Below are 11,866 nucleotides of genomic sequence, written 5' to 3' on the forward strand. Positions count from 1 at the left end.
CACGTAAACTTCACAGCAAAAACGCTGTGAAGGTTTAAAAAAAGTCGAACCTTCACAGCAAAAACACTGTGAAGGTTTTAAAAAGTTACCTTCACAGCATTTTGCTGTGAAGTTTCAAGTGTAAAATGCTGGTCTCACGGGTCTCACGAAAACAAGCTGGTCTCACATGATCTCAAGTCTATATATATATATATATATAGAGAGAGAGAGAGAGAGAGAGAGAGAGAGAGAGAGAGATGAACGATCAAATGCAAAACACTCATATTTGTACAAGTCGTGCAAACCACCTTTATTCGTCGATTTCATTGTTTAATCTTATGAAATTTTTTCATGAAGTTGTTTAATCTTATGAAATTGTTTCATATATGGTTATGAAATTGTTTCATATAATACTTAATGAAACCGTTTCATGTATTTCTCTAAAATTAAAATAATGAATATGATAATATTCATGATTAACACCCTTCATAATAAAAAAATAATTAATCAACCTCTCATAATTACAAAAAAATAAACAAATGAAAAATTATGATTGATTAAATAAGATTTATACAATTAATACAAATAACATGGTTTACAATATAAAGAACCTATATCTTTCTATAGATGCATCTTTTGTAAATATAATTTTCCCAAGAAAAGCTTAATCTATTCGGAGACCAAATTTTTGAAAGAAAAATTCTTCAACAAACGTCATCAAACTAAAACAACTTCCATTCCATTAAATTCAACCTTATTTGGTTCGATTATCAGATACTTGTGAGAAAATTGAAAATCAAATTTAAATCCGAAACAAAATTGTAAATATTTATATATCTACGTGTAAATTCATATCGTTTTTAGAAGGAAAATGATCAATTAAGCCTTGGCAAAGTCAATTGTATCCTTCCCATTATGGGATTTCCTGTAAAAATGCTTCACATAATCCGAATACAAAACTTGCTTGTACAACCCCTTCTCCCCTCTCCTCATCGTTTCCCGCAACGGCCCGATCACATCGCTAGGCCGAGGGTTCACGAATATCGGCACCGATATCCTGTTTTCGTGCCCGTTAGCAACCACTTGATGTTCGATGCTCTTGTATCGACCATTGCTCATGATTTGAAGAGCATCACCGATGTTGATCGTTAAACATCCCTTGATAGGAGGCACATGGACCCAATTCTCACTATGCAGTTTTCGAACGTAAAGCCCTCCAATTTCGTCTTGGAGAAGGACGGTTAGCGTGGAAACGTCTGAATGACCTCCGACGCCGACCGTCAGTTCAGGGTTGGGACATACGGGATAGTAGTTTAGGTTTATTCGTCTCGACCCCTTGAGAATCGGCTCGTTTGTTTCGTTAAGCTCCGATATGCCCAGTCTTTTCATCAGCACTTCTAATAGCCTCTTAATAAGCGATTCAGACTTGTTCATATACTCCAGAACTTGATCCCTGTAGACGGACACGTTTTTTGCTTCAAAGATTAACAGAAAGCTTTCATATTGTCTTACTAGATTAATCTTTCTCGATTCTGATAAGCGTAAGAAGGGATCTTCACCCTTGGATGCACATTAAGATGAGATGTACCAGATCAATCCCCGCATCAAGTGCGATTCATGTGTGGGTTTGAGATTAAAGGTCCCTTATTACGTTTTTCACATTAACTTTACTTCTAACACGATCATTAGCCGTATTATTAGGACACTTGATCATTTTTGACATCATATAAACCCGATTTTGTTACGGTAGATACGCGATTTACCTGCAAACGGAGGGCCAATAAGCCATGGCTTCATCATCTGATACATAGAAACAACTAAGGTAATCTTTCCACTCCAGAACTTTGTCCACTTCAGGAATGAAGCTCGTAACGAGTCGAACATTTTTCGTTCGACTGTTCTTGAACAAATACTTCTTCTTCTCGTCAGCCCGCAAATCAAAAAACCGACGCGTCGCTTCCTTTACGTCTTCAAGTACGCTAGCAGGCACGCCATGGTTAACGATTTGAAAGAAACCCCAGTTCTCAGCTGCATCGCAGATTCTTTGCTCGACCTCAGGGTCTTCAGAATTCGACATATCGATCACTGGGATCGACTCATGCGGCACCACTTTGCTCATATCGAGCCGTTTTTCGAGAGGTTGAATGAATAAAGCAGGTAAGCTTTTGATCTTTAGTTCTGCTAGACCCTTCACACCGTGCCCTTCATCGACCACAAATGCTTTGAGTTCATGAGGATCGGTGAGCGGTGGTGGTGCCATCAAGTGATCGAACATGGTTCGAGTTGGTGATTCTGCAAATCACAAGTTCGTCGATCGATGATGAACAAACCGATTGTGGAAATTAATCTAAAAGAAACACGATAACAAAGATCAGATGTTAAGTTTGAAATCACCTTATTGTTCTTGACGCTCTTGTAACTTCGATGTTAACTTGAAGGGAGACAAGTTTGGTAAACGATTTAAACGAAACTAGCTTGTATTTATAAAGAAGAAAATGTATCAAATGTTGTAGGATAAATGTATCATCGTCTAAAAGATACCCAAGTATCATTATGTATGCAAGTCACTTTCGTCATTTATAGACCTAGTTAAAAGACAAAAATAAAATTATCAAAAGACCCAGATTCACAAGTGTGACGGTCAGGTCTACAATTTGATTTGTTTTTTTTTTATCTTTTAGCCAGGTCCATAAGTTGTTGATGTAAAAATGGTAAAGGTAGTGATATTTGAATAAATAAAAAGAAAAATGGTTAGAATTTATTAGGGGTGGCAAAAAATTTATCCAACCTGAATCCAACCAAAAATTAATAGGTTGAGTTGAGATTTTTAACCCATTTAAATAAATAGGTCAACATGTCTAACTCATTTAAATAAATGGGTTGGATTGGGTTGTGTTGAATTTTTCGACCTGTTTTCAACTCATTTTCAACCCGTTTGCAAGCCATTTAAAATATTATATAATTTTATTTTATCCTTAATATTATATCTAGTATTCTAGTTTTTATTTTGGTTTTTCCTTAATTAAAAATCCAACCGTCGTGAGATGAAACTTCAATTTCCAATCGTCTTCATTATCTTAATAATCATGAACTCTAAGAAAACTTTTTAGTACATTACTCCATTATCCCCTCTAAAGTCTAATCCAACTTATTTTCAACAATATATTTGTTATGGTTGTGTTTTATTTAAACTTTGAATAATTTGTTTGTATTTGTGGTTGTGTTTTATTAAAAAAAAATTAAATAGTCTAATTCTTTTTTTTATTTAAAATTCTAAAATTAAATGGGTCAACCAAAAGTCAATCCATTTATTTAACATGTTGGGTTAAGAAAATCGTAAACAAATCAACCTGTTGTCAACTCATTTAGGTAACAGATTGGGTTGAGTTGAAAAATCTCAACCCATTTAATTAAATAAGCAAAGTTAGGTTAAAATTTTTAACTTATTTAATAAATTAATTGAACCCGAACTCAATTCAACTTGATTCATTGCCACCCTAAAATTTATATCTAAGAAATGAGTATTGCGACCAATTTAAAAAATATATAACATAAGACAAATTAAGGCCCACGGTTTTTGGGGTGGTGGCTGGCATTCCAAAGTTTCCTTTACCTTGATACATGACACGTGTCTGCATTGTCTGTATCCGATGTCATGAGTTCATTAGAGTTATATGTCGTTATAACTTCAAGGAAAATGTTTATAATATTTAATTGTTAAATATGTTTTTTCCTTCTAAACTTTTGTTTTAGACACAAATTCAGATGGTTTTTTGGTATTCAATTTTTGTCTCTGTCGTTAAATTTGATACCATGGAAACTATCAAGTTAAAGCAGATGTGTAAATGATACGAGTTGAATTCGAGTATCATTATATTCGATTCGAACCCGAAAATCAATTTCCAAGTTCGAACTTGAACTCAAACTAGAACTAAGTTCGAATCAAGATCAAACTGCAACTCAAATCAAATTCGAACTAAACATCCATTGAAATTTATGAAATTTTAGGGTATTTCTCTTATAAATTTTAAAACTTAAAAGGTGTTCTCTTAGGTTTTATAAGATTAAATGGATCAACTTCAAACTTAATCATAAAAAAGATAAGGTTAGAAATTTCATTCATCTCCCTCTCTTTTTATAACATCTTTTCTCTCTTCTTTTACCATCTCTCTTTCAACGTGGAACAATTTCACTAACTTTTTTTATAGTTTTTCTTTGTCTTTTTTTCTAATTGTGATTTTAATAAAAAAAAAATTGATTAGTTTTTATAATTAAAAATTGCATAATTTTGTTTAAATATCTAAAAATATAAGAAATTTTCTTATTTATATTGTATAAATTTTATCATAAAAACTGATTATATTTTAAAACTAATTATATATAAAATAATCAAGTATCTCACCGATCTTTTCGAGTTGAGTGTTGGGTAGCTTGACTCGACTCGTTAATATATCGAGCCAAGCTTATTCGAGTCGAGTGTTGACCGAACTTTGACCTTGATCGAGTTGAATGTTTAAACACTTGTAAAGATGAAGAACAACCTTGATCCAAGGATTACGAACTAGGAAGTGTTTTAAAGCCTTCCAAGATCACCGTCGTGTTCAAATCTAAATAATTGCAGATCTGATAAATTTACAAAACAGATCCCTCTGGTTTGGACACGGACGTCTGACATTGCACCTGAACTTTCAAAAATGACATTCGGCCTCCTAACGTCAATACTTTGTCCAACTTTACATTTTTCATGCCCAATCTGATATTTTTTTTTCATTTTTATCCCGATTGCGTATAATATCATTTATTCACTTCTCACTTTCATTAAGTGGCATAATTGGCCCGTATTCATGTTTTTTTTTCACATTTGTAGTCCAATAATAAAAAAACCAAATTTATTTTATTTCTTTTTCCTTTTCCTTTTTATCTATTTACCTTATTTTGGGGTATCACAATTATTACTGGAATCTGCAAAAGCAGATAGTATTAATTGTTATTCTTTGAAAATGATAGAAACTTCAGTTTTCAACTTAACAAGATTCGAGATCCCTTTAAAATTGAATTAAATCTAGTAAATAACAGTTCTTAGAAAATAAAAGTATTTGAGTGTTCGGTTGTACTAAATAAAACATCTGGTTTCTCATGGATCATGTCAATTGAGCACAAATTCAAATTCATCTATCAATGTGTATAAGGGCCATCACATTTAAGACTAACCTTTGGGTTTTTAATTGCGTTTTGAAGTTTATATTTAACTTTTGATGTGTTTTCTTATCTTGTAGACCAAAATCAGTGTCAAAGCCCAAAGAAAGGTTGATGGAGGGATAAAAACAACAGGTTTTTGGACTAATGCCTTTCACAACTATCTGGCAGGACAATGAAGGATTATGAATATGAAACTTATGATCACAATTTGTTGATACGGATGCTTCTTGAAGCCTTTCACTCGAGCTTGTGATGTTTGTTTTCCATGCTCATGTAAGTTCCTTATACACCAAAACCAATTCAATGAAAAGAGTGGAAGCTAAAACATGATCAAAAATACTATGCAAATGACAAACATATATGGTGGTGAAGGAAAATGAGGCAAAATTGAGCACATCAGATCGAATGGAGAAGAATTACATCTGTAGGCATCTTCTAGTATTGTTCTTGTTTATGTTGTTCAATTTGTTTAATATTCCGTCTGTTCTGACTTTTAATGTTAAGAAAAACTCAAAAACATTACCAAAGGGCCTTTGGTCTAGCGGTATCTAAGTCTTTGACCTCCTAAGAGATCAGAGGTTCAAACTTCACCGAATGTGAGAAGGGTGTGTGTGAGTTTATTTGGGTCTCCTATCGAACCTGAGACTTGTTTTGATATTGAGGTAATGGGATTTTAATGGCAACATTTTAATTTGTAAAGTATGCAGTTGGCAAGCCTCTGCGCAATGATCATGGGTTTGGCTAAATGGTCCTTATTTTTTCTCGGAACTGAATCACCCTTAATGAGCATTCACATTAACATTATATTAGGAAGGAAAACCGCTCATAGGAGCAACATGCAAAAAGTAGGGATGAAGGTAGGTAATCTGATCTTTACTTTAACGAGCTCCTTCCAGCTAAATTTCCTTGCGTTTTCCTTCATTTGGAATGTTAATATTAGCTTTTTGGCTCGGAGATTTATGGAATTTTTGATATCTTTTATAGCTAAAATTCTTTTTCATAAAACCTTTTACCACTTTTGTTGGGGGAGTCTAAACAAACAACCATCAAAAGCTTCGAGGTACCGTTTCCTACTTCCCTATTGTCTGATTTATCATTTTTCTGATACTTTCTAAAATTGTTTCATATCTGGGAAGCCTCGTTGTAACACCCCAAGATCTACATTTGTATATAACCATGTATTTCATATATCAAGAAATACAAATAGTACACATTCGATCCCCATAGTACAATAAGTTATATTACAAAATTTACAAGCAAATTTTTCCATAATATTCTTGTATGTAACTTGCATATAAAACAAGTATTCCAAAACTTCAACAAATAACAAGCATTTTTGTCATAACCCATGCAAGCATGAAAGGAAAATTCACATTTTCCCCTTTTCCTTATCCCTTGCTAAAACTTGACCTGCAATGCACATTTTTAAGTCAAAGACCTTCCAGCCTAGTGGTAAGGCTTGGGCATGACATAGTCATGAACCCGAGTTCGAGCCTTGGGAGGGAAGTGTTGGCGACATTTAAGTGGGACCATGCTTTACCTCCAAAAATTGCCGGGGATTAGTCGGGCTTTGACCCGGACACCCTTCCAAAAAAAATGCACATTTTTAAACATAAAATGATGGTTAGATCTTGAGAATCTAGTGAGAAATCCATTTTTTTAATGCAATTACAGAGTGAAAATCACCAAAACCTGTTGCAAATCATATTTGTAATTATACAAATATATATATATATATATATATATATATATATATATACAGGGGAGCGATCAAATGAAAACCACTCAATTTGTAAAAACCGTAAAAACCTCATTCCACCAATCATAATTTTTCATTTTGTTCATTTTTTTTGTAATTATAAGAGATTGATTAATCATTTTTATTGTGGAGGATGTTAATCATGGATATTATCATCTTCATTATTTTAATTTTAGAAAAATACATGAAACAGTTTCATTAAAATTTCATTAAGTAGTATATGAAACAATTTCATAACCATATATGAAACAACTTCATCTGAAAAAGTATTATATGAAACAATTTCACAAGATTAAACAATTTTATGAAAAAATTTCATAAGATTACGACGGATGAGAGTAGTTTTTACGGTTTTTACAAATTGAAGTGATTTTCATTTGATCGCTCATATATATATATATATATATATCCTTTTAATAAAATATAACTCCAATATCACGATCAAAATGTGAGTTATAAATTTTCCTTGTCGCACATGGAATGTGACCACTCAGGTCCTAGCATCATTCTGTGCGTGATTACCTAGAGCTCCTCTGGCTCTTAAGGACCAGAGCTCCTCCGGCTCTTAAGGACCAGAGCTCCTCCGGCTCTTAGGGCAGTGCTCCTCTGGTTCTTAGGTCAAAGCTCCTCTGGATCTTAAGCCAGATTAAAGCTAAATAAAACAAAGTCATTAAAGACTTAGTCTTGAAGTCTAGATCAATCTTGAAAATGACATACACATAATATAATCAACCATGGTCACTTAACTAAGTATAAAGAAATCCATAGTTAAGCCAACCAGAGCCACTCTGGTCGATCAGAACTTCTGAACCAGAGTTTCTGGTTTCAATCTTCTAAAAACCAAGGACTCATGACCAATCAGAGGCTCTCTTTTAACAGCTTCACTTAGTATTTAACACAAGAATACACACAGTAAGCCTTCTCTCTTTTCCTTTCTTTTCAAGATAGAATGGATATGATAAATTTATCTTATCACTTTTATATGTTATTCAAACACAGGAGGTGGAGGTTAATGATTTTATAATCCACAATTTGCACACAACTCATATAATAAGTTACACATATAATCATAGGCGGTGGAACTAAAATAAATAATCACATATAAACAACTTAAAATTCTTTACTTACCAATGCTTTTCAAGAACCCTCCCAAATTCTATAAACGAATAAAAACCCGGTTATCACACTCATCCTACAAGCGGTTAGTGATTTTCTATTATTTTGAAGTACGTATACCTTGATCATCTTGGGAAATTTAGCAAATTGTGCCACCCTTTTTTTCTGATCTTGATTCATGGGGAATAGTAGGTTTCAAAATGCTATTTAATTGATAGATTAAAATTATGTTCACTAAACTTTGTAGAGCTAACTTCATCACTGTACCAATTTTTCAGGCACACTCGTATTTTTAAAATGAAGTATGATGATCAAGTAAGGTGTTGAGACGAAAATTCTTTCATAGGAGTAAATATATTTATGTATTTGAATTATGAAACATGAATTCACACGCATAACAAGTAAATTTGGAAGTTAGTACTTAGGTTTTTGGAAGTACTTACACTTGAAGGTTATCACTGGGAAAATCATGATCGGGATAGCGGACCAAAATCTATGGAATTTGGGTGTGGGTGTTTTGTTGAAAATGGAAGTCTATGATTGGTTTGAAGAGTGTCTCGAGATTCAGGTGATTGCGGAAGTGGCTCAATATTGACACAATTTCAACAACAACAGTTATCAAAGATTTTAGTTTCTTTTTCCCCTTCTACTCGGTTTATTGTATGTGTCCCTCTCTGTTTGAATGTATTATTGTAATGAACAAAACCAATATGCAAATCGTGGTTGTGATCTACAAGTTTTATGCTAAACAATTGATCTTTCGGCATTTGAAGTCCTTGAATAAGCATGTTGTTAGATTACCATACATCTGAAACAATGAATTGTACCGAACGCCATGTAAATATTCCAATGTTGTAAAACATACGATGATTTCAACTACTACACCTTTTCTTCGTGTAATCATGCAACACCCTTGATTTTTGCAATTACTCGTCTACTTTGAACCTATTACTACGTGTAACAACCGTATGTGTTCAATTTTGTGAAAAGGAAGATACAAAGTCTAATAAATGTCTTGTGCAATTTCTTTCCTTTTGTTTTTTAGTTTTAATATGAGAACAAAACCAAGATATATTAGAGCATATAATAGATTCGACTGAGATTGGCATTTTTGGTTAAACAAATTATACTCAACCATCAAACAAATCGATACTCTTATATACTGGTATTTAAACAACATTGTAATAACTGAAAGCATACCAAAAAACAAAAACCATAACTCATAGGATTTTTGAGTTTATCAACATCAAAAGACAAGACGGTCGATGCTAAGCTTCATACCGTTGTCATGTACAATATTTTACACGTACTACTTAAACATGGAAACCAAGCCAATTAAGACGATGTGCCATTGACCATCGTGTACCACAACATGGTTTTAACCCCCTTCCCCCCCCCTCTCACGATTTTAAACCACAAAAAGAAATCCTAAAAACATTTACATATCGCTGCAACGAGTGGGTACACAACTAGTGTGTGTGTGTCTATTGACTATGTTGGTTTTTAAGCGAATTTCGTCTCTATGGATTACTATTTGTGGTTGTTTTCGTCATTCATACTAACTGTTTAACCGTTAACTTGATGACATTTTGGTCTTTTACCATTTAAATTATTTTTTCATTAGAATTATTGTCGTATATAAAGGGAGAGATTCAAATGAGAAGTATTAAATGTATGAGAAATAAATAAGTGATCCTAATCCTTGGATCAAATGATCAAATCTTTTTAAAGAAAGGATAATATGGGCCAAAATATGATCAATATTACCGTTACCGTCACCGTTGTTGTCAGCAACGTAAGTCTGGTCTGCCGATATATGATCTTGATCCCATTAGCGATTCTAACAAAGCAAATCCGATTTTGTGGCAATTCTATCATCGATTTTTCTCTCAATTCTTTCTTGAATAGGCGGCAAACAAATTATAATATGTCCATATGTGAATCCATGTGATTCACATATGAACTACTTAACTGATTCACATATAAACCTGAATGATTCACATATGAACTATTTAATTGATTCACAAATTAATCTTAGATTCACACATGACAATTTTAGGGTCAAAATCAATATCTAGCTCAATATCACTATCTCGATTCGAATTTATATTGAAAGAATACGAGATTTAATAGAGAAAGAGTTTTGATGACCTAGAATTGCAATATATGATCGAGAAAGAATTGAGAGAAAAATCGATGATAGAATTACCACAAAACCTGATTTGATTTGTTAGAATCGCTAATGGGATCAAGATCATATCTCGCTGACCAGACTTACGTTGCTAACAACGATGGTAACGGTATATTGACCAAAATGTCTTTTAAGTTGACAATTAAAGAGTTAGTGTGAAGGACAAAAACAACCACAAATAATAAACCGTAGAGACAAAAATCGTTTAAAAACCAACATAATATATATATATATATATATATATATATAATTACGGCAGTTGGGTTCCAGTGAGGAGAGTTTAAGATGAGAATCGTAAGAATGAATCTCCACTCTTGAAAACATATTAGGATGAGATGCACCAGACCAATCCACGTATCAAGCGCAATTCATGGATGAGTTAGAGATTAAAGGTGATCAAGAGTCCAGATCCCACTTACATTTCTCACCTTAACTCTACTTCTCACAAGATAATTTACCTGTATGATACTATATTAAACAATTAAAAATATGTCCCCTTTTCCGTGGATTAAGGCAAGAAATTCGTCACCATACATGAAGTCTCTTTACCATGGGTTCAATCACTGAAATAAGAACCAGAAGCTACAAAACCCGACATTTGCCTAAAAACCCTCATTCTTGAATACCAACCACTTCTAATGCAGCCAAAAAAAATCAAACAACAGATTACCACGTTGATTTTACGAATACCCATGGATAACCTTTTCTAGGATCCGTTGATTCGACAAATACCGATCCCAGGCTTCAAATCTGAATTCAAATGAACTCCAAATTTGGGAAGAAAAAAAGACTATGCGCCAAAATTTAAAAGCCTAGAGAAAATACCAAAAAAGTAATAAACACGAAAATGTGCAAAAGCCGTACTTAAACAGTGCTTTCAGGGTTCAAAAGTCGGTAAACCCCTTCGGGACCTAACCACAGCATGCTCCGCGCTCTAGGCTTTGAATCAACTAGTGTGCGAGAGTTATGCCTTTTAAATGTGGCCCCTTATGGTAGCCCGATCATGGGCCTCCCAGATCAATAGGGCCCGGTCCTCCACACCCAAGGCCTGCATCAACTCCCAACTCTCTTCCTTGCAGAATTCTAATTAAATGAAGATGCATTCTAGTCTCTGGTTGTTCTAAGCTACTCCTAAATGCTCGACATTATAAGAATCGGTTGGATCAGAGCAAAGCTTCAAAAAACCTCATCTTCTGCCTTTGTAAATGCCATTGAAGCTTGGACTTGTAGTTTGATATCCATCTGAATCTAACCGATACCCATTTCTCAATGGCTGTAAATGGGTTTTTGTGTTTGTGATGTTGCAGGCAGGGAGTTTGGCGGTGTTTACAGACAGTCATGGAAGAAGGTTGGCGGTGTTCACCAGCGACGCTGAAGAAGAAGAGGTGTCGGTGTTGTTATCGGGGAACAGAAAGGGGTCAGTCAGGGGTCAGGGGGAGGGTTAATCAGGGAAAGAAGGGTTTTTTGGTAAAAACTAATATCATATATGACAATAATAACTCCATATAGAATTCCCTTACTATAGATTAGAGTTTCCTCCCAAAAACTATTAACCATAGAATTCCATCTCAAATGAATTGAAACAAAAAAGCACATACTCCATATAGATTAGAGATGTTGTG

General features: G+C 33.9%; 1 protein-coding gene across 1 annotated transcript; it reads right to left on the reverse strand.

The window, feature by feature from the left end:
* Window positions 1–829: 829 nt before the first annotated feature.
* On the reverse strand, window positions 830–2,420 carry LOC112520303 (feruloyl CoA ortho-hydroxylase 1-like). The gene is made up of 3 exons (XM_025128635.1): window positions 2,374–2,420; window positions 1,743–2,271; window positions 830–1,432 (listed from the first exon to the last, which is right to left on the reverse strand). The coding sequence occupies exons 2-3, from the start codon at window positions 2,252–2,254 to the stop codon at window positions 859–861; spliced, it is 1,086 nt and encodes a 361-aa protein (XP_024984403.1). The 5' UTR covers window positions 2,255–2,271; window positions 2,374–2,420; the 3' UTR covers window positions 830–858.
* Window positions 2,421–11,866: the final 9,446 nt, after the last annotated feature.

Source organism: Cynara cardunculus (assembly GCF_001531365.2).
Source record: "Cynara cardunculus var. scolymus isolate 2C chromosome LG 10, CcrdV1, whole genome shotgun sequence".
In the NCBI taxonomy this organism is placed as follows: Eukaryota; Viridiplantae; Streptophyta; class Magnoliopsida; order Asterales; family Asteraceae; genus Cynara; species Cynara cardunculus.